We start from the raw sequence: 27597 nt of genomic DNA, 5'->3' as shown, positions 1-27597 counted from the left end.
CGAGGAGTGATGCTTGTAAGGCTTATTTTTATAGGGCTTAGCATAGGCTCCAAGAAGCATCTGGCATAGGCCGGTATCCTGAAGTGTTCTACCACATGCCCAGTGTCTCACCTCAAGACAAAATAGGCTGCATTCCAGCCGGTGGTGCTGCTGCTGTGTATCTGGAATTCCAGTTTCTTAGCTGGGAGATGGCAAAGTCCTCTCTGCCCCACCTGACCTCAGCCCAGCCAATTTTGTATTTCAGGAATTGTCCCCTCGGGCACCATGCCTCTGGGGATCAGTTTCTGCGTAACCAGACTTATGGTTGTAATGACAAACATGCAACTACAACTAGTTGGAAAGTAGCAACAAAAAAGAGGAGAGACTGGATATTTATGGCCCCTTGTAACTAGAAAGTTGTTGGAGCAGCATGGCATCAGGCATAGCTGAATCTGGGGGCTCAGCGAGGTCTGTTGAGGTCGTCCTCAGCAGCTCCAGGAGTACATGGTTCTTGCAGCATGGCACCCACTACCTCAGAAGGAGAGAGTGCCTGGGGAAGCTTCTCGTGGAAGTGGCTTGGTCTCTTGCCCACCCTGGAGCCAATCGTGGTGCCCAGCACCTAGGATACTGAGCTGGTACCAGGGGTGGAATTTCCCCCACCCGAATCCTGTGGACTGAGATGCAAGAATGATTCCTCAAAGGAAAACCAGGGTACAGTTACGAAAGTAGGTGAAAGGCATGGAGGCAGAGCACCAGAGTGCAGGCAGCAATGATTCACCTCACGGTACACCAGTAGTGGAAGGGTCAGGCTGTGGACGTCGCTCTCTCTGACTCCAGCATTCGGGCTTGTTCGATTGAAGCACTCTTGCAGAGGCAGGTGAGATCCAGCTAGTTGTGGGGCCTTCACAGGTGAGCTGGGTGGTGAGCCTGAACTTGAGGATGAATCACCGACAGTTGAGTGGAAGAGGTGCCTTCCAGCGAGGGAAGGCCAAAGGGAAGCCCCAGGGGGAAAGAAGGGGAGGTGGCTTGTTTGGAGGTGCAGTGTAATCATAATTCTTGGAGCCAAGAGGAGGTGTGTGTGGGATGGATTGGGAATGAGCGTGAGGGCCAGGTGGGCTCCACAAGAGGGCCCAGAGCAGAGAGTCCACAGTAAGGCTCAGGGTGTCTCTCTTTACTGGGGTTCTAGAACTTTGGCTGCAGGTCACCACACCATGAGGTGCAGCACAGCCTGTTCTCCCTCAAATCAGGCTCACCTATGGGTCAGCACGCTGTCTGTGGTCAGCATGCTGTCTGGGGCAATCTTCTCTAGGGTCTGGAGCTGGGGAGTCTGGGCCCTAGACTAGGATGAAGCCTTTGTGGATCCAAGGTAACGAATCACCCACTTTTTTGTTGGTCTGAACTCCGAGGGTTATTCACTGGCTTTGACTGGCTTCCAGGATGTTTCAGGGCCTGCTCTTTGGACATCTCCAGCTTTAGCCGGTTCAGCCTCCTCAAGCTCCGGTGGGTCTCTTCCATTTCTCCAGCCCTAGCTCAGTGTGCTAATGGCGTGGAGAGTGACTCATACTTCTCCAGCCATTCATTCTACCTTGAGCCTGGCAGACTTTAGTCATTGGTGCCTAATTTAGGGTTCATTGTGGCTCCACAGATAAGAGCGCAGGCCTCTTGAGAACCTGTCCTGCCCCCAGTGTCAGCCTGGCTGGCTTGTGTTCTCCTTTACCTCACACTCAGCACCAGGGAGGTCCTGGTGCCCTGACCCTAGTACACAGGAACTCTGCATTGCAGTGACATGCTAGGTTGTGAAGCTGCTGTGCAAAGTCAAAAAAGGTGAAATGCCCTCAGCAGCTGGAAGGATTATGATCTGCAGATTCTCTTCTCCCAGCCCCTTGAAGGTGGGCTTCTTTTTTTACTCTTCTTTTTTGTCAGTGTAACCCCAAGCTATTCTGCTGTCACCTGGAATTGTGTCTCTGATTACAACTTTTAAAAAAGAAAGAACACTACGCTGCTTCCAGGACAGGATATGATAGCATATTTGGTTTTTGTGTTTTTAGCCCTGGTATGGCGGGAATTCACTGTTGATTTTGGCTTCCCTCTCCAAGGGGTGTGGGCTGTGTGCCTCACACGGACAGGAGCTCAGTCCTTGTGGCACTGCTGTCCTGGCCCCAGGTGAGAGGCTGGCTTCCAGATGCCAAAGGAGCAGGCTGCTAGGGGATCAGGCCTCATCCAGCCAGAAACCTGGATCTAGTTGACACTGGTGCTTTTAGCTGAGGGGTCTTGGAATTAATCAGTTTTCCCTGGATTCAAATTTTTTTGTTTGTTTGTTTAGATGGTCTTGCTCTGTCACCCGGGCTGGAGTGCCAATGATACGATTTTGGCTTACTGCAACCTCTGCCTCCCGGCTTCAAACAATTCTGCCTTGGCCTCCAGAATAACTGGAATTACAGGCGCGTACCACCACGCCCAGCTAATTTTTTGTATTTTTAGTAGAGATGGTGTTTTGCCATGTTAGCCAGGCTGGTCTTGAACTCCTGACTTCAAGTGATCCACCCGCCTCAGCTTCTAAAAGTACTGGGATTACAGGCTTAAGCCACCAGATGCCCCGCCTAGATTTTTTATTTGTAACTCTGGAGAAGGGTTAAACCCCTACCTAAGAGGTTATTGTGAGCATCACTTGAAAATATTTTCTAAGTGCATACTTTTTTTTTTTTTTGAGATGGAGTCTCGCTGTGTTGCCCAGGCTGGAGTGCAATGGCACGATCTCAGCTCACCGCAACCTCCACCTCCTGGGTTCAAGCAATTCTGCTGCCTCAACTGGGATTACAGGCATGCGCCACCATGCCTGACTAATTTTGTATTTTTAGTATAGATGTTGGTCAGGCTGTTCTCGAACTCTTGACCTCAGATAATCCTCCTACCTCAGCCTCCCAAAGTGTTGGGATTACAGGCGTGAGCCACTGCGCCCAGCCAGCATACTTTCTATGCTTTATACTATTTCATCTAATTTAATGATCATGGCTACACTACGAGCTAGGCATTATTAGTAACTCCATTTTTGTATTTGCGGAAACAGACTTAGCACTCTCTGAACATTTTGAGGTATATCCTTCCAGTCTTTTTTTCCCTATAGGCTTACATGTGCTTTTAAAATGTAAGTTCGTACAGTCATGTTTTATAGTCTGCTTTTTAAAAAAGTTAGTATTTCATGAGTCGTTTTTCAATACACCTCTATGTCACTGTAAGTAACCTCATAGCATTTCATTGTAATGTCCTATCATAATTTTGTGAAGTCCCATCATTGGACCCGTATGATAAATCTTTTTTTTTTTTTTTGCCTTTATAAACAATACTGAAATGGATGTCCTTGAAGCTAAATTTTGCATACATCACTTTTTTTTTTTTTTTTGGTGGAGATGGGGTCTGTGTTGCCAGGGCTGGTCCTGAACTCCTGGGCTCAAGCAATTCTCCCACCTCACCCTCCCAAAGTGCTGGGGTTACGGGTGTGAGTCACCGCCCCCCGCTTTTTCTTTTCTTTTCTTTTCTTTTTTTTTTAAGATAAATTCCTAGAAAGTAGAATTACTGAATCATAGAGTATACATTTTTTGGAGACTTTGATACAGAAGCCAAATTGCCTGTTTTTTTGTTTTTTCTGTTAAAAAATTGTGTTGGCTGGGCAAAGTGGCTCCCGCCTATAATCCCAGTACTTTGGGAGGCCGAGGTGGGTGGATCACCTGAGGTCAGGAGTTGAAGACCAGCCTGCCCAACATGGTGAAACCCTGTCTCTACTAAAAATATAAAAATTAGCCAGGCATGGTGGTATGTGCCTGTAATTCCAGCTACTCAGGAGGCTGAGACAGGAGAATTGCTTGAACCCAGGAGGTGAAGGTTGCAGTGAGCTGAGATTGAGCCACTGCACTCCAGCCTGGGTGGACAGAGCAAGATTCTGTCCCCAAAAAAAACCCAAAAAACAAAAAATGAACAAACAAAAAAAAACAGTGTTAAATATACATACCATAGAATTGACCATCTTAACCACTTTTAAGTGTTCAGTTCAGTACTGAGACATTGTTGTGCAACCAATCTCCTGAACTCTTTAACATTTGCATTATTGTGCAACCAATCTCCAGAATTCTTTTACCTTGTGAAATCGAAATTCTATGCCCATGAAACAGCAACGCCCCGTTCCCTCCTCCCCTAACCCCTGGCAACCACTCTTCTATTTTCTGTTTTTATGAATTTGATTATGCAAGTACTTCGTGTAAGAGGACCCATACAGTATTTGCCTTTTTGTGTCTGGCTTATTTCACTTAGTAAAATGTCCTCAAGGCTTATCCATATTGTAGCATGTGTCAGAATTTCCTTCCTTCTGAAGGCTGAATGATATTGTATTGTACGTATGTATATATGACATTTTGTTTATCCGTTCATCTGTCAATGGACACTTGGGTTGCTTCTACATTTTAACCATTGTGAATAATGCTGCTATGAATGCTAGTGGACTGATATCTCTTTGACACCCTGCTTTCTATTCTTTTGGGTGTACACCTGGAAGTGGAATTGCTGGTATGGTAATCCTATTTTTAAATGTTCTAATTTTAACAGAGTGATCTGTGAGGGTTCTTTCCTACCTGGCCTTCCAGTTTTCCCCTGAGAACTGAGTGAATTGCATTTTTTCCCTTCTTCCCCTGGCTGCAGGGTACCCAAGTCTGGGATTCATCGTCCGTGGATGCTGCAGCTGTACCTGTGCCCTTTTGACAGGCTGGGTAGGTGGGAGGGAAGGGGTTCTGTTGCTGAGGAAGTTTTCTGTTTTCTACCTCTGCATCCAGGGCCCAAAGCTCCAGGGCTCCAAGGGTGGGGCTTCTTGGAAGGGTGGCTGCCTGGGATGTGATGAGTCATTCAGACTGAAGGAGCTGGGACCAGCCTGGTGTTGGGTCTGAGGCTGTGCCAGGATCAGCTTGGCTCCAAATCGAAAGTTCTGAGTTAATGAAAAAGCAAGTCCTCCTCTTGCAAGGGACCTCTCCTAGAGCTGGGTGTTGGCACAGAAAGGCCCTTGCTGGTGGGAATCACAAGGCAGTGCCTGCCCCGCAGGGCTGCGTTACAACCCTCTGATGCCTCAAGGACTGGGCTCAGGGCAGCCCACCTTCATCCTGGATTGAGTGCTGCGGTCTGGCCGCTTGTGCAGAGGCACTCACGGGGCAGAGGGTAAAGCAACCCAAGCCTGGAGTCCCTGAGTGGTCTTCCAATCAGATGTTTGTGGGCAGGAAAATAGACCTTATCAACCAGGGGACACATACAAGGTTGCCTGCCCCTTTTTATGGGCAGAACTGGGTGACTGGACTGTGACCTTGCTTAGGAAAAGCCACTGCCAGCTCCAGAAACTTTTTGGCCCTGTGTATGTTGGAAATTGCTTTACAGAGGACCACCTCAGTGAATGTACCCCTGTACTTTGAACTTTTGTTTCTCTGAGTCATGACAGCTCCCTTCAAAAAGGCATTATCTCCATTATTTTTAGATAAATTTTCATGTAGTGAGATGTACAAATCTTAACTATATAATTTCATGAATTGGACCAGTTTAAATATCCATGTGACCAGTACTGTAACAAAGATACGGAACATTTCTATCACCACAGAAAGTCCTCTTGGGCTCTTTTCTAATTGGTCTCCACCCCAGGCAACCACTGTTTTGTTTTTGCTTTTTTTTTTTAAAGAGATAAAGTCTTGCTATGTTGCCCAGGCTGGTCTCAAACTTCTGGGCTCAACTGATCCCCTGCCTCAGCTCCCACAGTGCTGGGATTACAGACGTGGGCCACCACTCCTGGCCTTATTTTCTACTGGTATAGATTAATTTACTCTTTTGAATAAATGAAATCATACCGCATGTATTTTTTAAATGTCTGGTTTCTTTTGCACAATGTAATTTTTAAGTAATTCATTTGTGTTATGTGTATATGAGTTTTAAAAAAAAATCTGAGTAGTATTCCATTATATAACTATACCACAATTTGTTTATGAATTCTCCAAGAATTTTTTTTTTTTTTTTTTTTTTTTTTGAGACGGAGTCTTGCTCTGTCACCCACACTGGAGTGCTGTGGAGCAATCTCGGCTCACTGCAACCTCTGACTCCCTGGTTCAAGCAATTCTCCTGCCTCAGCCTCCCGAGTAGCTGGGATTTACAGGCATGTGCCACCATGCCCAGCTAATTTTTGTATTTTTAGTAGAGATGGGGTTTCACTATGCTGGCCAGGATGGTCTCGATCTCCTGACCTCGTGATCTGTCTGCCTCGGCCTCCCAAAGTGCTGGGATTATAGGCATGAGCCACCACACCTGGCCCAGGAAATATTTTTTAAGTGGAGAGGGAGGAACTCCTTTGGGCCGTATACTTGGCTTTGTGAATACGCTCATTCATCTACGCATCCATCTGCATGCTTCCTAAACACCAGGCCCTGGCCATCATTGGGGTGCAAAGATAATCAGAAATGGGTAGAGAGGATGATGACAATGAAGGAAAAAGGCACATACATAGGAGATGCAGCCAAACTGTTCAAGTGGTTTAGACACAGGGAGGCTTAACTCTACCTGGCAGAGTTTCAGAGAAGAGGTGGCTTTCCTTTGAGGTTTTTTTTAAATTGAGATGGGGTCTTGTTCTGTCACCCAGCTGGAGTGCGGTGGTGTAATCTTGGCTCACTGCAGCCTCCGCCTCCCGGGCTCAAGCGATTCCCCCACCTCTGTCTTCTGAGTAGCTAGAGTCACAAGTATGCACCACCAAGCCCAGCTAATTTTTTCTGTTTTTGGGGAGACAGGGTTTCACCACATTCCCAGGCTGGTCTCAAACTCCTAAGCTCAAGCAGTCGCCTGCCTGGGCTTCCCAGTGTGCTGGGATTACAGATGTGGGCCACTTTGCCTGGCCTACTTTGAGCTTTCAAGGAGGATGGGATTTGAGGTTCTTGGAGAAGCATGGTGGGGAGGTCCCTGCTGAGAGTGGAAGGAACAAATGCCACACGGGGAAGGTGGAAGCCCCACAGACCATGTTTCCTGAATTCACAGCTTTGCAGTGGCCAGCCCTCTGGAGGCTTGGAACTGGCAGCTTGAACTTGACAGCAGCTGGCATCACCCATTCCAGTGCTGGACCCAGAGGTGCGGCAGGAGGGAGCCCAGTCTCAGCACATCTCTCTGGGGACCACAGGGCAGCTGTGTTGAAACAGATCCACTCTATGTCCCCTGGAATTGGCTGTGCCCTGCCATGTGTGGTTGGTCTCCTGGGCCAGGCCTCTCAACAGTTCATAGGTTCGCCCCACCTTCTTGCAGGGTGGATAGGCTGCATGTCTAGGGAGCAGGGGCTGGCCCAGCTCTGGCAGTGAGCAACGAGGCCTGCCTCCTTGATTCTTTCTCGGTTCCTCTTCCCCCTTTAGTCCTCTGGAATGAGGATCCTCCCCCTCCTGGTTGTGAGTCATTTGGCAGGAGGTACGTTGACATGCGGTGACCCAGGCACCTGGGTCTTTGTGTTGAGCAAGGACCTTCATGTTCTGTGCCCGCCTTCCTCCAGGCCAACGCACCCGAACTTTGGATCTGGTCACACCCCAGCCTGGCAAAGGACAAGGTCACTGAATCTGTGTGCATGGGAATGTGGCTAAGAAAAACAATAATTCCTTACCTTGTATTTGCAGAGCACTTTGTTTTCTGTCAGACATGACCAGGCTTGTGTTTTTTCATCCAGCCAGCAAATGCTTGTCCAGTACCTACTGTGTGCCAGGTGGTAGAAAAGCAAGCACGATTAGGTTGATGTCTTGAAGGAGTCTACAGTCTGGGGAAACATATGAACAAATAAGTGTAAGAAATGGTGAGTTAGGAATATGTATAGACTGGGGCTTAAAGGAGGAATGTTTGGTTATACCAGGGACTATCAGGAAGGGCTTTGTAGAGGAGGTAGCATTTACTAGGTCAGAATGTGAACAGTAATTTTGGGTAGACTTGGTGGGGTGGATACACTCCACACAGGAGGAACAACTTGAGCGAGTCAAGAAGGCATCCTACAACCAAGCAGTTGGGAGCAGGAGGTCGGGTGTGGATGTGGCAGGTAAGGCGAGAGATGAGGCTGGAGAACTGATACCAGAAGGGCCTGGTATGGAGCCTCCGGAGGTTGGACCTTACCCTGTAGCAGTATGGACCCCTGGAGAGTTTTAGAAGGATCCCCCTGGGGATTAAAGTGAGACTGGAGGCAGGGAGGCCAGTTAGGAGGCCAATATAGTCATCCGCTCAAGACATAAAACCTGATATAAAGTAGTAGGAAGAGAGGAAGGGAAGGTTTGAGGACTTGGTCATTACGTGGATGTTGGGGCTTATAGGGCAGGAAACAGTTGAGGATTCTTCTATTATACATCTCTTCAGTAAGTTCGTCTTCACATGTAAAGTACCTAAAGTACCGTGTGGGCACAAAGACGAGACAGACATTGATTCTCCCCGTTGAGAAACAATAGTTCAGAAGGACAGCACTCTCTAGTCAGGTCTATATTAGCTGCAAGTGTCAAAAAAAGGGACAGCGGGAGGGAGGAAGGGAGAGAGGGAGGGAGGAAGGGAGAAGACATGGGAGGTATTTAATGGCGCTCATACACTGGAAAGTTCCAGCAGGTAGAGCTTCAGGCAAAGCTGGATCTAGGTACTCAGTCTCTTTAGAAATCCACCCTTCTCCATCATGTCTTACCTTTTCTTTGCATGGATTTCATTTTTTTCATGACTAAGAGTTTATTCAGTATTTTTCCTGTCTTTAAAAAAAGTAACTTGATGCAAATAGAGTTGTTTTTCTGTACAGCATTAGTTTCTAGTATGGCTAACAATGCTATATCCCTTCTTTGTTTCTTACAGATTGTTTTTATTTTTTGAGCTTTTTGGTTTTGGCCTTGAAACTTTTATTTAAAAAATGTTTAAATTGCAGCAAAAAAGCCCCATACAACATAAAATTTACCATCTAAGCCATTTTTAAATGTACACTTCAGTAGTGTTATTTATATTCACATTGTATAGACTTCATTTTAAGGCAGGTTTTCTCTAACATTTCTAAACTGATGTCTGATACCAGCTTAACAACCCCAGTGGAAAGAGTGACAATTCTGAGACTGTTTTTTATTGGCCCAGATTGGGCCATGTGCCCACACTTAGCTGATTGCTGTGGCGGTCATGATCATCAGAGATTGCGGGAGAGGTGGTCAAAAGGAGAGGAAGGTGCTAATACTGATAAATGGGAAAGTGGTCGTCCCCTGCAGGCAGAGACCTGAGCATGGGTAACTTCTGCAGGGAGGAACTGTTGGGTTCCATGGGAAGCGTGCATGTAAAATGCTGCATAACTTGAGCACCTACTGTGTGAGGTGCTGTGCAAGGGTTGTGGTTGTCCAAAAAGGTTCATATTTGCCCCCATGGAGCTTTCAGCTAGTTAGGGAGAGAAGAGCTGGCCAGAGATTACCAAAATACAGTGTAGAAAATGGTGAGCACCAGGAGAGTGGATGTTTTTCTTCTAACAACTGCAAGTGTAACCAAGTAACCCCATCTTCAGGCCAGAATTCATTGTGGCCCAGGTGGTATTGGGTCCAGATAGTATTATGGTAAAAGATCCTCTTTTTCCTAGTCATGGGCTCACAACTGTATGCTTTTCAATTAACCAAAATGCACCCCAAGGGGCTCTTTGAGGGGCCAGAGACCTTGTTGCCAATGTCCAATCCTATTCCCTCTTTAAATCCAAGGCCCAGGAACAGAATGGAGCCCCTGAAAATGAGGCTTGTGGAACAGCAAAGTGAAGGGAAGGGGAGAAACTTGTCCTTGCATTTTACGGAAGAGATAAGAGTATGAAATTTCTGGCTGGCTTTTGCAGCACAGCCAGGTTCTCCAAGAGTGGCATGACAGAGAGAATGGAAAGAGAGAGGAAAAAGTAGAGTGACAGAAGAGGAGCTTGAGAGCCTTCCAGCCACCACACGGTGCAGGGATACCCTTGCTACCCTCATTTATCCCCTGTCAGGGAGGGCCTCAGTGCCCAGTGTGGCGGAGGACCGATCCCTCCCACTGCCGCAGGTCACCGGTTGAGGTGAACTGTTTCCACCCGGAGGGAGCTCAGGAAAGAAAGAAATCAGCCTGTACACAAAGTCATTACATTCACACAAACAAACGGCTTCCAAACAAAATCCCCAGTCTGAGTAGAGGGACTCCAGGGCCTGAGTGGAGTTCTGAACCCCCTGCCTCAGCTGGAGATACCTTGACAGGCAGCTGAGTCCCTATAGTGCCACAGATGCAAATGCTCAAAATGCCCAAATGATGCTGGTAGCGGCCAAGTCTTCACAGAGTGAAGTCCCAGGGACACCCAGAAGAGACAGAAAAACGTCAGGTATACTCTAGCTTGCTCATCCAGTTTCAAGGTTGCTGGCTTCTTCAGAGGTCACTTTCTTTGTACCAGTGAAGCATTGGAGGCAGCAGATGTCATGCCAGGGGGTGAAAGGGAGGTTCCCCAAAACAAGAACATTTTGGCAGCTGCTGAGAAATCCCCTTAACATTTCTATTCTAGAGTCCAGTAGCCAGGAGCAGCTGGCACTCCCAGGCATCCCCCACCTTGCCTGGTAGTGAAACCAGGCTGATAGGCTCAGTCGTCCGAAGTGTGCTGCAGTCCTCATAGGGGCCACCAAAATTGTAACTGAAATGCAGTTCAGTCTCTCGCCACTTGCAGAGTCCAATTAACAAGAGTGAGGTCTGGAATAAAGAAAGTCACTTTATTCCAAAGCTTAGCTTAGGGGAAGAGGTACAGGCTCCTGCCTTAAAAGATAACCACTTCACTTCCTGGGCAAAAAGCCGGGGCTTTTAAAGGGGGACTTGGCATGAACGCCATGCAGAGGAGGGAGCAAGCAAGTGCAGGGTCTGCATGACTTGCCTTGGTGCCTTACCTAGCAGGTAGTCGAGCTGGCACCATCGTGGGCAGAGCCAGGTTGTAAAGTGAGCATTGCTTCAAGATACTCTCCGGTTGGGAGAGAGTTCCTTCTCAGTCACACTTTAGGATGTGAATTGACTGTTACCTCTAGAGGCAGTCTCCTGGTGGGAAAGTTCTGGCTCTGGAGCTTCTAAGTCAGCACATGGATAAGCTTGCTGTGTAGGGAGTGTCTGGTGAAGGGAAGGTAAAGGTTTTGCATTTCTAAAGAGCTAAGTAGGAAGTGGGGAACAGGAAAAGGAGGAAAGAGGAAAGAAAAAAAATACGTTTTTTAAGAAAACCTCCTTCTCTTTTGCTTAGAAAAATGGGGATACTCCGTTACAGAGGAGGGGTCAGGAGTAGCTTCCCGGGGAGTTGGGCTGGGGTGATGCAGTGTGATTCCCCACGTGCTGTCCCATCACTTACTCCCAGCCACTGCTAACACCACCGTCGCTTCAGCTTCCTCCTCCCCTCCGCAGACCTCCGCCTCCTCCTGGCTGCACCAGAGTGTGTGCCCCCTCGGATAAGCCCACCCTGGGCCCATGGGGAGGGCCTGGAGTCAGGCGGCCCGAGCAGGGCAGGTCTGAGGCGCCCTCTTCCTCCTGCAGGCCTCTCTCTGGAACGCCTACCCAACTCCATCGCTTCCCGCTTCCGCCTGACGGAGAGGGAGGAGGAAGTGATCACCTGTTTTGAGAGGGCCTCCTGGATCGCTCAGGTGTTCCTGCAGGAATTGGAGAAGGTGAGCTGGAAATAACACCGTGGTAGGAGCTGCTGTCTATTGAGCACCTATATCTACAGATCCCACTAAATCCATAGGTCACCTGTGTGCTAATTAGAAGGCACCTTCTCTGTCCCCCAAAGACACTCTACTTCATAGGTTGGAAAACTCATTATAGTATACTGATTTCACTAGAATGAGACTCTTTACTGGAAAATAGTTTAACAGATAAATGAGTCCATGCCATCTGCTAGGCACCAGGAACTCCTTGGTGAGCTCATCTTGCAGCACCAAACATAACAGCCCTGTTTGTATCCGTTAACTTGTTGACTGCTCATAGCCACCCCTGAGGTGGGTGTTGTACTTATACCTGTTTAATAGATGAGCTTTAGGAGATTGAATCATTTGCTCACCATTCATTCCCTGGCAGGGGTGGTGTCCGCCTGGGTCTTGCAGCTGGACATCCTTCCCCGCTCTCGGTGTCCCAGAAGCTCCTCCCTGGATCCTGTGGGGAAGCAGGATCTTGGGATTCCTTCTCTGAGCCTTTCAGAGGCTGGTGAAAGAGCTGGTCACCAGGGCCCTGGCAGTTTTCAGATCTTTCAAAAGGGGATTAAGGTGATGAGCTATAGTGCCAGGCACTGTACTGTCCCTGTCAAATGTCTGATGATGATGTCCAGGGCCGGAATCAGTGCCTGGTAGCAGTGGGCAGACAAACGGGGCCCTATAGTTGTTATCTTAAGTTGAGGGAGGGCAGGCCATAGAACCTTGTGCACCCTCAGAAATGCTGTGTGTCCCTCCTGAGACCTAGTCTTGACCTCTAAGGAACTAAGACCCTCTCTTAAATCTACTCTGAATTCTGAAAGAAGAGGCGGATGCCTCAGATTTTTTTCCCCTCAGGTTAGACAAAGGAAATGGTATACAGAAGGCAGGCCAGTCTTGTTGGGCTGGAGGACCCCGTTAGGGCTGAGGCTTTTAAGCAACAGCTCAGTTAATGATGTAATTATTCCTCAGCTTTTCCTGGAACCAGGGGGGGTCTCAGTTCTCTGGATGTTCTGATGTTCCATGCTTGTTTGACAGGGACAGTACAGTGCCTGGCAGGCACTCAGATGTTTGTGGAATGAATTAACTGATACATAGTGCAAATAGCCTGGAATCCGTTCCTGGCTAGGCTTGAGTTTGAGGTCCAGACTGACACCAGCTTTGTGACTTTATGCATTAAATTATTATTGATGGATTGATTGGGATAGAGTCTCACTCTTTTGCCCAGGATGGTCTGGAACTCCTGGCCTCAAGCGATTCTCTTGCCTCGGCCTCCCAAAGTGCTGGGATTACAGATGTGAGCCACCACGTCTAATTTACGCTTTTGACCTTAGACATTTTCTGAGCCTCAGTTTCCTCATCGATGAAATGCAAATAAAACCAGCCCTGTAGGACAGTTGTGAGACATAAATAAGATTTGGGCTTGGGTGGCGATTTTGTAAGAGTTTCATTTCCCCTTCTCTTTCCTTAACTGGAGGTGAGGTGTGGACAGCAGTGAGACTAAGGAGACAGCTCCTGTCCTGTGGGAGTGAAGTCTGGTGGGAGCTGAGGTTTGCATACGCAGAACAGGGTAGCAATGCTGCATGAAGTGGTCTCTCTACCACGTGCTCAGACAATGAGTGCTGTCTGGTTGAAGAGCAAGTGCTCAGCATGGCTCTGTACAGACAGGGAAGTCATCCTGCAGTAGGGGGTAAGGGAGAGGGGAACCTGACTGCGCTGGCTCTGCCACCACCCCTCAACCTGAGTGGCCTTTGGGCAGGAAGAGACCCTCTCTGTTCTCACCTGTGAAATGGAAATGATGACTGTTCCTACTTAGTAGAGCAGCTCTAAGGACTAAGTGAGTTAATGAATTTAAAGCTCTGTGATTGTTGAATGAATATTAGGGGCTTAGTGTGGTGGCTCATGCCTATAATCTCATCACTTTAGGAGGCCGAGGTGGGAGGATTGTTTAAGCCCAGGAGTTCGAGATGAGCCTGCGCAATATAGTAAGACCCTGTTTCTTAAAAAAAAAAAAAAAAAAAAAGACACAGGGCTTGTGGGCATCTAACAGTTGGATGGGGAGAGAATGCTTTAGACATATTTTGAGTTAAAGTGAGTTACATGGAGCCTGGTCTGAGAATTGCAACAATGTGCCCTTGAACAGCAGGGACTGGGATGGTGATGAGGCCACCTCCTCTTGCTGAGTGACCCCCTGCTTCAGAACTTTGAGACAACGGCTCTCTCTCTGTTCCCCTTCCCAGACCACAAATAACAGCACGTCGAGGCATCTGAAAGGCTGTCACCCGGTTGACTATGAGCTCACCTACTTCCTGGAAGCCGCCCTCCAGAGCGCCTATGTGAAAAACCTGAAGAAGGGGTAGGTCACTGGTAGTTGAGTGAGTGTGGGAACAATTCCCCTGGGCTGAGACTTTTGACGTGGCCTTAAGGCTGCTCTCCCTCTTCTCTGGCCTGTGCACACATGCTCTCCCAGGAGGATCGGTGGGGACTGGCTTGTGTCACATCTTGTCAGACAGGAGTGTACGGAGGCGTTCTCAGTGGGAAGGACCACGCTTCAGGAAGCCACGGAAGCAATAAAGCCTGTGTGTGCTCAGGGGAGACTGCTAAGAAGAGAAACAGGAATGGGCATCTCAAGAGGGTAGGGCGGAGGGCACCTGGAAGGTGATGTTGAAAAAGCAAAGGACAGTGAGCTGGCCAGTGGGTCTGGTTTTGTCCACTGTCGTCTGCGGTGTGAATGAAGTTATTTGGTTCCTCTGAGCCTCACGCTCCCCAAAAACCCAATGGGAAGGCAGATATCTGTTCATTCCAGCTTTTAAGGAGTGGTGAGGGACGAGGGAAAGTATGGTAGAAGTAAAGTTCTGGCATCACACCAGGGCTGTGGCTGTCCCTGCTGACGAGGCAGCAGAAATGCTTGTTTTCCTGTGGGTTGTGTTGAGGTCCTTCGGAATACTGGCCTATCTGAGACGTAAGAGCCACAGTGCCTGGAATGCCTTCCGTAGGCTTTTGCTCCTGGGTCTCTTGAGTTCCCTCAGTATTTATTGATCATTATTTTTACCATCTTAGAAAAAGGGAAGTGGCAGGATAATAGGATCATCGTAGGGAGAAGGTCAGCAGTAAGACAAATGAATAAAGATCTCTGTGACATGAATAAGTTTAAGGAAAAGTACTGTACAAATATCTCCATAAACCTTTTTAGTGCATAAAGAGCAGCATTGCCGCTAGCACATCCCACCTTCAGCCCTAAGGCGGTTTTCTCCTTTCTCAGTAAACAGAACATACAATCGAGTTTTACACCTCGATGTTCCATTGCCCAGGGACGGGCAGGAGACAGATGCTTTTCTCTATCTCAACTGCCAAGAGGCCTTCTTTCCTCTTATATTAATCCTCCTCAGCACAGACCCTTCACGGGTGTCAGGCTGGGGGACGATAGGTCTTTCCCATCCCACGAGGCCATATTTCAGACTATCACACGGGGAGCAACCTTGGACAATACCTAGCTTTCCTAGGCAGAGGTCCCTGCGACCTTTGGCAGTGTACGTGTCCCTGGGTACTTGAGATTAAGAGAATGGTGATGACTTTTCACAAGCATACTGCCTTCAGGCACTTGTTTAACAAAGCACATCCTGCACAGCCCAAAATCCGTTAAACTTTGAGTCACCACAGCACATGTCTCTTGCAAGGACAAGGTTGGGAGTAGGGTCACCGATTAACAGCATCTCAAATACAGAACAAAATGGAGTCTCTTATGTCTACTTCTTTCTATATAGACACAGTAACAGGCTGATCTCTCTTTCTTTTCCCCACAACTTGTTTAGGAGAATAAAGCAAACTTACTGTTTTCTTCTACCTGATACTCTCTCTTTTTTTTTTTTTTTTTTTTTTTTTTTTTGGAGATGGAGTCTCGCTCTGTCGCCCAGGCTGGAGTGCAGTGGCCGGATCTCAGCTCACTGCAAGCTCCGCCTCCCGGGTTTACGCCATTCTCCTGCCTCAGCCTCCCGAGTAGCTGGGACTACAGGCGCCCGCCACTCGCCCGGCTAGTTTTTTGTATTTTTTAGTAGAGACGGGGTTTCACCGTGTTCGCCAGGATGGTCTCGATCTCCTGACCTCGTGATCCGCCCGTCTCGGCCTCCCAAAGTGCTGGGATTACAGGCTTGAGCCACCGCGCCCGGCCTCTTTTTTTTTTTTTTTTTTTTTTAAAGACAGATCTTGCTCTGACATCCAGGCTGGAGTGCAATGGTGTGATCTCAGCTCACTGCAACTCCCGCCTTCTGGGCTCAGGTGATCCTCCCACCTTAGCCTCCTGAGTAGCTGGGACGACAGGTGCACCATCACACCTGGCTAATTTTTTGTATTTTTTTGTAGAGAGGGAGTTGCACTTTGTTGCCCAGGCTGGTCTCAAACTCGTGGACTCAAGTGATCTCCTGCCTCAGCCTTCTAAAGTGCTGGGATTACAGGCGTGAGCCACTGTGCCTGGCCCTGCTTTATACTCAGTACAACACAGGTCATTTCTGTGACCAAATGTGGGGTTTTTTTCCCCCACTCACAACCAGTTCTCTGACACCAGCTGGGTTTCCTACAATTAAATTCACCTCTGATGCTTGATCTGGGCCCTGGCAGGGGCAGGGGAAATGGAAGGGGTCTGGGAGGGGCACAGAGGCTCAGTCCCTTGAGAGACTGCCTTCCATAGCAGACACCAGTCACAAGTAGCAGGTCCCCAGGTTACCAGCAACTTCTGTCTGAATTGGCTACAAACAGACAGAAGTTGGTTCCATAAGTTGCAGAGGAGCTCATGGAACCCAGGAGAGCAGTTTACTTGCTTGATGACTGGTGTACGGTACAGCCTAGCCAGGTGGAAGTGGTGCATAGGGTTAGGTATGTGGAAGGCATGCGGAGCGTCCGGGCCCCCTCCGGATGCACCACTGCTGCATGTCCAGCAACCTGGATACTCTCCAAGCCCTGTGCTTTTGGGTTTTTATGGCTGCTCCATTATGTAGGCATGTTGTATTAAATCACTGGCCACTGGTGATGAGCTCCACCTTCAGCCCCTCTCTGGCCCCTGACAGAAAAAATTTGCTGATCTATCCCCCAACTTTAAATAATCACTTTTAATATTTTGATACATGTCTTTCATGTTTTTCTATGCATAGATACACAGATGTTTTTTTTTTTTCAACAACCACCACAAAATAGTATCCTAGAGGACACACTGCTTGTAGCTTGCTCTTTCCACCCAGGCTTGGCTGTGAGCCTCTTTCCTTCCTGCTTATCTCCCTTCCCCACAAAGTTGCTCAATGTGGGGGTCGAGGAGGAGGTGGGCCAAGTCCACTCCTGCAGGTGGGCTCAGGGCTATGTGGGGCTGGGCACATAGTGGACTTGTGGCAGATCAGGCTTGATCTGGGACCTGGTGGGGACAGGGGAAATGGGAGGAGTCTGGGAGGGGCAGAGAGGGTGGGATGAGGCTGAGGATTGTAGGACAGCAGGAATCTGCAGGAGAGGGTCCATGGCTAAATAAGTTTGGGAAACAATGGATTGGAGACCTCCGAGACTCTCTAGAACCGGAGCCTGAAGGTGAGTCATGCATCTCCAGGAGGAGGCAAAGGCCTGTGAAGCTACTGACTGTTCGATGTGGTGCCCTTATCTGGAGTGGGTCTCCAGGTGCTCTGGGACTGCCAGGGGAGCATTCTGACCAAAGCACACAGGTCTGGCCCAGGCAGCTTTTCCATCTAGCAGGTATCCCTGCCCAACAGAGCTGCATATCAGTAACCTTAAGCTTGAGTTCTCAATTGCCTGGAAGAGAAGGAGGTGGAGTTGTTTGTCCAGAATGTGGAACAGGCCGTGGTGACGTCACTTCCAGGAGGCAGTGGCTGTGATGACTGCAGTAGGCAGGTGGACCTGGGCCTTGGGGAGGCAGACCTGCCCCAGCAGGACCGTTGGCCCAGGGGAGGCCTATGCCCTCTTCCTTCTCTTTCTCTCCACCCTGCCCTTGCTGTTGTGGGGGCAGGAACTGCACATCCCTATCTTCCAAATGGAAAGAATAGGGTGGAAGGAGCCGCGAGCAGTGGCTCACATATGCAATCCCAGCACTTTGGGAGGCTGAGGCGGGAGGATCGCTTGAGTCCAGGAGTTTGAGGCCAGCCTGGGCAACATAGGGAGACTTTGTCTCTACAAAAAATAAACAAAATTGGCCAGGCTTAGTGGCATGCGCCTGTAGTCTCAGCTACTTGGGAGGCTGAGGTGGGAGGATCATCTGAGCCCGGGAGGCGGAGGTTTCCATGAGCTGTGATTGTGCCACTGCACTATAGCCTGAATAGCAGAGTGAGACCCTGTGTCAAGAAAAAAAAAAAAAAAGAATAGGTTGGAAGGGCCCCTTCCAACTGGGAAACAGGCTGCTTCTCTTTCTCTCCTCATGCCTGGCAGACAGGAGAGTGAGGAGCACAGCTGTGGAGTCAGCACCCCTGGGAGTGAATCCCAGCTCTTATGACAAGCTTGTGTGTACATGGGCAAGTCCCTTGAGCTCTCTGAACCTCTGCTTTCCTTACCTGTAAGGTGGTGGTGAGGACCATGCCTGCCTTCTCATAGCGTTGTTGTGGGGATCATAATATATGTGAACACCCACCCACCCACCAGGGTGCCTGGTAGATCACAGCTGCCTAGAATTCATGCCTGTAATTCCACAGCTTTGGGAGGCCGAGGTGGGAGGATTGCTGGAGCCCACAAGTTTGAGTCCAGCCTGGACAACATAGTGAGACCGTCTCTACAAAAAAAATTATTTTTAATTAGCTGGACATCGTGGTGTGCACCTGTGGTCCTAGCTGCTCGGAAGGCTGAGATAGGAAGGTTGCTTGAGCCCAGGAGATCGCGGCTGCAGTGAGCCATGATGATGCCATTGCACTTCAGCCTGGGCAACACAGCAAGACCCTATCTCAAAAAAAAAAATACAAATAAAGGAAAAGAAAAGGAAAATCAAAGCCAGTATTATCATTTGTTTTTATTATTTTTGTGTAGTCCATAGCTAGACAGGCTGCTGGCCCAAACATGAGCCACCTTTTGTTTTCTTTCTGTAATTTCTCAAGTGGTAGGCCAGGGAGGTGGTGGTGTCTCTGTTTGGAATGTGTGGCTGTGGAGGCTGGGAGAGAAGGCAGTTCACCTTCAAGGGTAGGACCCGCTGTGGAGTCCTGGGCTCCTTGGACCACCTGTGCCAGAGGTGGGGCTGAGGACAGCCCAGGGGCACTGAGAAGTGCAGCTTCCTTGCTCCACCTCCACCATCTGCTTTTTTGATCCTTTTTTGGTTGCTGAGCTTTGGTTTCAGAGAAACAGTGGTCCGGAGTCCTAGTTCCTGTTTTCATGGCCCAACAGTTGAAGCTGGAGACCACCACTCCCCCACGGCTGCTACTTGGAGCCCCCTTGTCTCCTTCTGCCAGTTGTGAGCTCCCAGGGATGAGTCTGGGGGACCCGAAGAGAGGCCGTCCTCAGCTCTGCCTGCGGGAGATTTGGGAGGAGCAGGGGTCACCATTCTAACTCCTCAGTGATTTATGATGAGGACCTGGGGTAGTTGTGCCTGTAAGGCAGAGGTGGCCTGCCACCTGTTTTTTTGTAAATAAACTTCTGTTAGAACACAGCCATGCCCATTCATTTACATATAATCTCACCACAGACTTGAGTAGCCGCATTTGGGACCTTATGGGAAAGTCTGTAAAATTTGCTGTCTTTATTTGCCCTTTAGAGAAAAACAGTTTGCTGGCCCCTGCACTACAGGGGTTAAGGAGTCCTCAATTCCTCCCTCCCAAGGACCTGCAGAGGCACGAAGGCCAGAGGGGCTGTTCTTATCTATGAAAGCTTCCTGGAGTGGATTTCGTGGGGACGGTGGGGAGGGGACGGTTCTAATTTCAATACTCCATCTCCTTCATTCATCCATTTCAGGGATATTTCTTAGGATAATGCATGCCCCTTAGGAAGTGCTAAATTCACACCAGGCACCTGCATATGTGTTAGTCCTGCCAGTATTCCCTGAGGGAAACGCCATAGTTAGCATCCCTGCTTCACAGATGGGAAATCGAGGCACAGGGAACAAAAGTGACTTGTCCTCAGTAGAGCCAGGATTTTGTGCGCAGGGCCCGGCTGACTTTCTTAGCTGGCGGTCTTATCTGATAGGCTACCTACCCACAGCAGGCATTCTGTTACTGAGCCCCTGGGCCACCACCCTTGGGGTGCTGCTAACCTAGTGTGGGTTCCCCAAGGATGCTCACGCCCTGCAAGTGCTGTGTCCCAGCTTCTGGTGTGAAAACTTTGGTGGGTGCTCTCGCCATCTGGAGGAAGTAAGGGTGAGGCCCCGGGGGTGGAGGCTACTCTGTGGCCCTGAACAGGTTCCCCATCTGCCCCCTGTAGTTGGCTTCCTCCCCTCTAAGTGCTTCTGTTTGTCCATGTCCCAGAGGGTGCAAGGGTCCAGTGAGAGGGAAGGAATGCAAAACACCTGGAGTATTTTCACAGCTATTAACTTCCTCTCCATTGGGAGCCCCCCCACAGCCACCTGTAGGGGTTGCCTGCTCCCCTTCCCCACAGCTGAATTTTCTGCAGGTATGACTTTAAGGTGAACATTAAGGACAGCCAGGAGGGGAAGAGGGAGAGAGACCAGCGGCAGTCATGCTTCTGCTGTGGGCCTGGCTGGACCATGTGTTTGGTGTACAGTGCTCTGGGAAGGCCAGGTGACCCCATTCACTAGTGAGGGAGGCTTGGAGAGGTTGAGTCACTTGCCCGAGCTCACCCACTGGGATTCCAGCTTCGAGCCTGAGCGGCCTGGAAACTCATGCCATTTCCAAATTTGGGGGCGTGGAAGGACAGCCTGGGGAGTGCATGGGTGTATGGGAGAAGCCAGGGCCTGGTGATGGCTGGGAGCATAGAGCCGATCCACGGTGCGCTGACTCCCACCTCTCTGGGACCCTGAATCACCATTCTCAAAGGGTGTCTCCCCTTCTTGGGGGTGGTCCCGCCCTCCCCAGAGCCTGCTTCCCCTTCTGCACTCTGTGCTGAAGCCACAGGAGGGTTGTGGGTCTGTGTGTATGCAATGCAGCAGTGGGCGGAGGTGTTGACTCACCATCACCCCCCAGAACGCCCAAGCAATTTCAGTCACTTTCTGTTGCTGTAGCTCCACCCCCTCCCTTCCTCTTCTTTCTTCCTGAGGCACACATTTTGGTCCTTACAGCCAGGATCCTGGCTCCACCCCGCCCCAACCTCACCACCCTGAAGAGGGGTAGAAATTGAGTCATCATTTCTTTTCGAGGAAACAGCCCAAACATTTGAAAGTCTTGAAAGTCTTGGCATGTAAGTAGCAGTCCCAGGACACGTGGCAGTTACTCAGCCCCTCTGTCTATTTCCTGTGGCCCATCCAGCCCAGAGGAGCTGGAGTTGCAGCCTGTGTGCCTGGCTGGGCTGTAAATAATTTCTGTGCGCCTTTCCTCATAATTGTGGCTAATATTTGTTGAATACTTACTCCATGCCAGGCTGAATGCGAATGCCTTTCTGTATAATCCTGTGAAGCAGGAACTAATAAAATCCCCATTTTACTGAAGAAAGGAGAGGTTAAGTAACTCGCCCAAAGTCGGAACTCACAAATGTAAACCCCATGAGCCTGGTGCTGAAGCTGGGTCTGTCCAGCCCACGGCACCACGGCGTGTCTACATCAGTGAGCCTGTGTAGTACCACATTGTCCCTTGGGCACAGGGATATCCTCGTAGGTGAATCGTCAGTTCCAGTATTTTTTTAATATATTTGTTAGGAAGTTAAAAAATAATATAAAGATATCTTAGCCCAGGGTTGCTCAGCCTCAGCACTGTTGATATTTTGAGCCAGGTATCTTCATTGTGGGGCTCTCCTATACATTGTAGGTTTTAGCAACATCTCTGGCTTCCACCCACTAGATGCCAGGAGCACCATCCCTCCACTCCCCTCACTGCCCCCACTCCCCCCACTCCCCTTGGCCAAGAGTGACACTGGAAATGGTTCCAGACATTGGCACATGTCCTGGGTGGGGGCACAGTTGCCCCCAGTTGAGAACCACTGTCTTAGCTGAAGGTGCTAGAAGCAGAGTACCTGTCAGATGCTGGTGTCAGCTCATCTGCATTAGGGCAGCTCTGAATGGTCTGTTAAAGGGCTGCGGAGTCAGGGCAGCGTTTTCTGCTGGCTGCATTCCATCCTGCCCGCCTGGGCTCTTGGGATGTTTGGGAAGCAGGGAGAACCCCTTCTCAGTGTTCAGGGAGCTCACTACCCCATGAGGGGAGTCAGGTTTAGGTGATGAAGCCCAGAGAAAAGCCCTCAGTTCCTGTCCCAGGTTGCCTCCGAGTGCCTGCTATGGGCCAGACGCCCCGCCCTCACTGCGGGGTTCAAGCTGTGGCCAGGAGGAGGTCCCCTCCCGTGGTGGAGTGACCGTCCCAGAGGGGAGCCTGTGGTGGAGACGGTCAGGCAGTGCTCTGTGCTGGGGGGAAAGAGCAGAGAGGTGGGGGTGCTGCCTGGGCTGGGGTGGACCCTGAAGGTGTCTGAGGAGCAGTTCACCCCAAGGGGCCAAGAGTGGAGCAGAGGTGCTGCAGTTCCTCAGGGGCCCAGGGAGAGGGAGAGATGGTGGAGCCTGCCTCCTGCCTGAGCTCATTCCCGCATGGGCCTGGGTGGACCCAGCTGCCAGTGAGCCTAAGGAGACCCTGCTGAGAACAGGGTGGAGCTAGATGGCCACAGCAGTGTCCGCCCCCAGAGTTCAGCTTATCCCTCCCATTGAGGACTTGACCTAATTTAAAGAGTGTGCTGTTGTCCACTGTGTATGGTGGGTGGCAATTGCTGGACCCCAGACGCTTTCCTTGGAGCTTCAGGAAAGCCTGAGCCTCCCCTTCTCTGGCTAAGCCTGAGACTGCTACCCAGTTCCTCATCAGGATGTCTGAGGGATGTTAATTTCCTCCAGGAGCCTTGCCCTATTGATTCAGCGGCTGATTCCCCCAGATGGCTCTTGCCCCTTGCTTTGTGGCTGATGACAGGGTTCCTAATTGAGCTAGAACTGAAGGCACAGGCCTGAAAGGGCCATCAGGAATTAGGAGGCCCCAGTGCAAAGGAGCCAGCAGTGGGTGGGGGTGGAGGGCATCTCTTCCCCTCACCACCACTAGAGGGCAGCCGTGGACTCTGTTTGGAGGCTCGCCCCAGGCAGTTCGGCCACCTGGTTGCCAGGAGGGGGCACCTTTCTGACATGTTTTTTTGGGAGGTGGGCAATGGCCGCTGGGCCCAGGGTTCAAACTATAGGGGAGGCTCCAGAAATAAGCTTGGTTTTGTTTTACTTGAAACTGCTCCAGGGGTGAAGCAGTGGGGGCCTGGAAGGGGAAGGGGGGACCTTTCAGTGCCAGGGAAGCTGGTTGTCCCCGTCAGTGGCTCTGACTGCACTAGGACGAGTGCCTGGGCATCTCCCAAGAACAAGAACATGAACTGACTCTGTTCCTTTACCCAGAGTGGGCAACAGACCATTTCTCTCTGAGTTGGTTTTTCCCTTCCTTCCGCCTAGACCTGGCAGCAGCTATTCTTTGCCCTGGGCCCAGAATGAGCTTGGTCCATGCACATTGAACCAGGTGGGCTATATGTTTTGTGCTTGTTCTTGTAATTTTTTTAAGTTTGTAAAGCAACATGTGCTCACTGCACCAAAATCAAACAATAGAGAAGGGAGTGGATGTGTTTTCTAAGGGAGTTCCCCAGGACTTTGGCAGGTTGTTCAGGCGTATGAAAGCACTGTCCTTTTCCGTGTGTGTGTGTGTGTGTGTGTGTGTGTGTGTGTGTGTGTGTGCGCTCCACCTTTCCAGCTGGATGCCAAGTTGGAGAGGCAGCAAAGGCACCTTAGAAAGCCCAGCCTGCTGTTTGCTGTGACCCCCATGAGGGGTTCCATCAGTAATTTTGCCTTGTTCTAGCAGCCACCTGGTATCTGCAGGGCTAGGGGAGGACAGGAGTCAGACTGTTGTCACAAATCTGGGGTTCCGGGGCCACGGTCACCCGACAGTGAATCCCGTTCTGAGAGCCTCCTGGTGCTCTGTGTCATGCTTTGGGGCCCAGGGTAACCTCTGAGGCCCATTCCAGCCTCTCTGAATGCACAGCCTTTGTCCACTCTTAGCACCACCTCCTCAACCTTCCCCACTTCCATCCCCCACCTCACTAGAAAGGAAAGAGCCCGGCACCTGGACAACATCCTCAGTGCCACAGGAGGGAAATGTCACAGCCCTATTCTGGGCTGGGAGTGAAGAGGAATCCTCTGTTTGAAACAGAGGATTTGGGGCTGCAACAGGAGTGAACAGTATGAAGACCATTTGAACTTCACCTGACCTTGTCCCCTGATTCACCCGTTCAGCTGTTGGGATCTGCCAACTGGCTATGCTCTTCTGGGTCTTTGACCGGTAACCTTTCATACACAGTTAGCGGTACTGGCCCTGGAATGGGGACATCTGGCCAGGGCCATATGCACTAGTATCTGTTTAGGCTCCATTCAGCCATCAGTTCCATGTAGTTTCTCATTCTCTGTTTCAGCTCAAACCCAGTCTTCCCTAAATATTTTTTGAACACTTACTGTATGGAAAACACTTGGCCAAGCTCTATTGTGAACAGAGCTGATGACCAGGCACTTGGTAGGCAGCTGGCACTTTGTAAAGACTTGGCAAATTGAGTCCCAGGAGTTCTGGAGTTCACATGGTCAGGAAAAGAAAATGTAACCATGCTGGGTCAAGAGACAAGTGTTGTCTTTCTCAGAGGTCTCAGGGTGAAAAGAAAGGAAAGTCTGAACCCCTCTGTGCCTGCCATAAGCCTGCCTCTCCCTTTACGTAAGTGACGGCCTGGAAAGGTAGGCATCTTCCAGGCTCTCTTTTTCCTGTTGGAACCTAGGGATTTATTTATTCAGTGATCATTTCTTGAGCACCTTCTATGCACCACACGTTGTGCTGGTACTGGGATAATGAAGCCTACCTCCCTCACCAACCTCATGGGAAGCTGCACGGACTGAGTGAGGCAAAGGAAGGGCTCTGTGAAACGTGCAGCACTGCCTGCTGCCGCCTAGGGGCCTGGGGAGCTTGCCAGCCCCTTGAACATCCCACCTAGAGGCTCCCCTAAGGTGAGCCGTGTCCTTGACCCATCATCACACCCACACCTCTCTTTCTGTTACTGGCCAACCAGGCTTTCCTTGACTTGGAATAAATGGCTTCCTGGCTTCTCCCCACGCAGGCTGTTTCTGGGCCAGGGTTTGTTTGAGGCCCTGTTTGGATATTGTTAAAAGTGGGCAGCTTTGCTCAGAAAGGTCAGCATGAGAGACGAGAACAAAGAGATCTTTCAAGCTGGCCTCTGGCAGGGCAGCCAGGAATGGCTCGGAAAAGCCCCAGCTCCACCTGGCACTGGCAGCTTCAGAGCTGTGACGTGATTGCTCAGGCTCATGGCCATCTGCAGAGCCCTGGAGAAGCCCTGTTGTGTGCCTTCTCATTTCTCAGAGGGGTAAGCTGAGGCAGAGGGGCATTCCCAGGTCAGTGTTAGCTGGGACCCCGGAGCTCTCCCTGTACAGCCCTGGATACTGGGATCTCTGTTTTTGTTTTTTTTTTCTTGAAGGGCATTCAATAAAAATTGGGATTTACCCAAAACATCCCTGAAGGTGATTATTTGGTTTGCTAAAGAATTCCTGGGAGCTTATATACCAGAATCCCTTACAGATTTGAAAGTAGTAAAAAGACACAACTTTTAGATACAGAATCCTAAAATGCATAAGATGCAATGCTGATGTGCTGATTCCTTGAGAGAGTGTGTGTGTGTGTGTGTGTGTGTGTGTGTGTGTGTGTGTGTGTGTGTGTTGGGGGGGAGTCTGCGTTTCTCCCAAGCTTCCAGGTAATGCCAGTCTGCTGGTGCAAGAGTGTTGATGATGTAAAGGCTAAAGGCTGAGCTCATTCGGCAATGCAGAGAGAGGACAGTCCTTGCGGTGGAGTGGGAAGAAGGGGCCACAGTCATTCTTGGCTTTGGCCTTTTGGTAGCAGGTCCCGGGACCTGCCAGCCTCCTCTGGGCCACAGGGCCCTAGGCAGCCCGGGAGTCCAGCTCTCTTCAGCCTGCTGCTGTTGGGCCCAGCTGCCAGCGTTGTCTTAGACTGATATCCCAGAATCGGCCAGTTCTTTTCTCTTCCGGGAGCTCATGAGGTCTGTCCTTTTACTCAGTTTACAGCAGTCTGTCTTTTCCCTGTCTTCTGTTGGTGGCTGGTGCTGGGCTGTCCCCTAAGCTGGCCTGGCCTATGGGACCCTTCAGCTTTGCGACCACCTTCCTCCTGCCAGCCCCCAGCCCCACAGAGGACAGAAGAACAGGCTTCCTGGTAGATAAACCAGGCCCAAGGACAGGCCCGGGCCCCCCACAGGAAGCTTCTTTGGTTCCACTGGGGCCTCTGTCTCGGGAAATAACCCAGAGCTGGGGAGCAGGCCATAGGCCCAGAGGTTGGGACTACAGGCACGGGCACCACCACAACCCAGCTAATTTTTGTAGTTTTAGTAGAGATGGGGTTTTTACCATGTTGGCCAGGCTTGTCTTGAACTACTGACCTCAAGTGATCTGCCAGCCTCAGCCTCCCAAAGTGCTGGGATTATAGGCATGAGCCATCACACCTGGCCCACCCCAGAGTCCTTAATTCAGCAGGTCTGGGTGGGGGTCTCAGAATTTGCATTTCTAACAAGTCCCTGGGATACGGATGCTACTAGTCCAAGTACCACATTTTGAGGCCCTCTTGTCTGAATTATCATTTCTGTCCAGGTGTGGTAGGGGCTCATGCCTGTAATCCCAGCACTTTGGGAGGCTGAAGTGGGAGGATCACTTTAGTCCAGGAGTTCAAGACCAGGCTGGGCAACATAGCGAGACCTCATCTCTGCAAATAAATAAAATAAATTATCATTTCTTGGAGTGTGGGACGAGTACTTCTAGTGACACACAATGTGGTTTTAAGTGATGTGCACACTAACTTTTAAAAAATACTTCTGTTATTATTAAGGGAAGGTGAGTTATCTACTCACCTTAAAAGAAGAAGAAAGATATAAGGAAAAGTATGACATAAATAATAGTACTGGTGATAGGCAGCTAGTAGTAAACATGGTGAATGAGGTATGCAGTCTACAGAAGTCTGGGAGACACTGAGCTAAGTGAAGTCCTCATTTTACAGACCGTACCCAGACTTGATGGTCTCTAAGGAGGCTGAGGTTCCCTGTCCTGCTTGCCACTCCCAGGTCTTCAGAGCACTTGGCAGGCTAGGGAAGGTCATCGTAACTCTGATCCTACCCCAAGAGTCTCCATTCTCAACTCTGAAGACAAGGGTCTGTGTTGGTAATGTTGGTAGTTTGCACGGTTTTTGCTTGCATGTCCTGAGGCCAGAGCTTTCCAGAAGGTGAGGGATTTGATCTGCAAATGTGTCCTTTCATGGCTGTCAGGCCCCAAAGCCCCCGGGAGCCTGTTTTGTGCATGAAATTGAAGCAGGGGCTTATGTAACTTTCCTGGCTGCCAGTTTGGGCTGTTCACCCTCTGTAATCTTAATTTTTCTAAATTCGCTGTCCAGCAGCCTCTGCTTTCCCTTGTGTGGTGTGATCCAGGGAACCCCCTGAGCGGATGAGCAGGGCAGCCCTCACACTTTCCTGAGCATGTGCTACGTGGCAGGAGCTGCTGGGCAGAGCTTTAGGAACGTGGGAGTGATGTGCCTGGCCCTCAGGAGGCCACAGTGTGCAGTGGTCAGACCTGCAGGTGGAAAATGACCTTGAGAGGTTTTACTTGCTTCACAAGAGGAATTAACAGTCAGGGCAACATGGGGAGGGGTCTGGGGAGGCTTCGTGGAGGAGGTGACATTGGAACTTGCTTTTGAAGGATGAAGTGGGGAAAGGCTGTGTAAGGCAGTGGAAGAAGCCAGTGCCCAGACTTGATATA

The 27597-nt window shown here is 50.0% G+C and overlaps 1 protein-coding gene across 6 annotated transcripts in view; it reads left to right on the top strand.

The window, feature by feature from the left end:
- The window catches only part of TTC7A (tetratricopeptide repeat domain 7A), a 153846-nt gene that overhangs the window by 44738 nt on the left and 81511 nt on the right, over positions 1-27597 (top strand). For all 6 annotated transcript variants that reach the window (XM_077959626.1, XM_077959629.1, XM_077959628.1 and 3 more), the window contains 2 exons: positions 11521-11651; positions 13910-14025. In XM_077959626.1, the coding sequence (XP_077815752.1) occupies positions 11521-11651; positions 13910-14025 (247 nt within the window). The remainder of the gene's footprint in view (positions 1-11520; positions 11652-13909; positions 14026-27597) is intronic.

The sequence above is a fragment of the Macaca mulatta genome, chromosome 13 (assembly GCF_049350105.2).
Source record: "Macaca mulatta isolate MMU2019108-1 chromosome 13, T2T-MMU8v2.0, whole genome shotgun sequence".
NCBI lineage: Eukaryota > Metazoa > Chordata > Mammalia > Primates > Cercopithecidae > Macaca > Macaca mulatta.
This window is presented reverse-complemented; position numbering and strand designations above follow the sequence as displayed.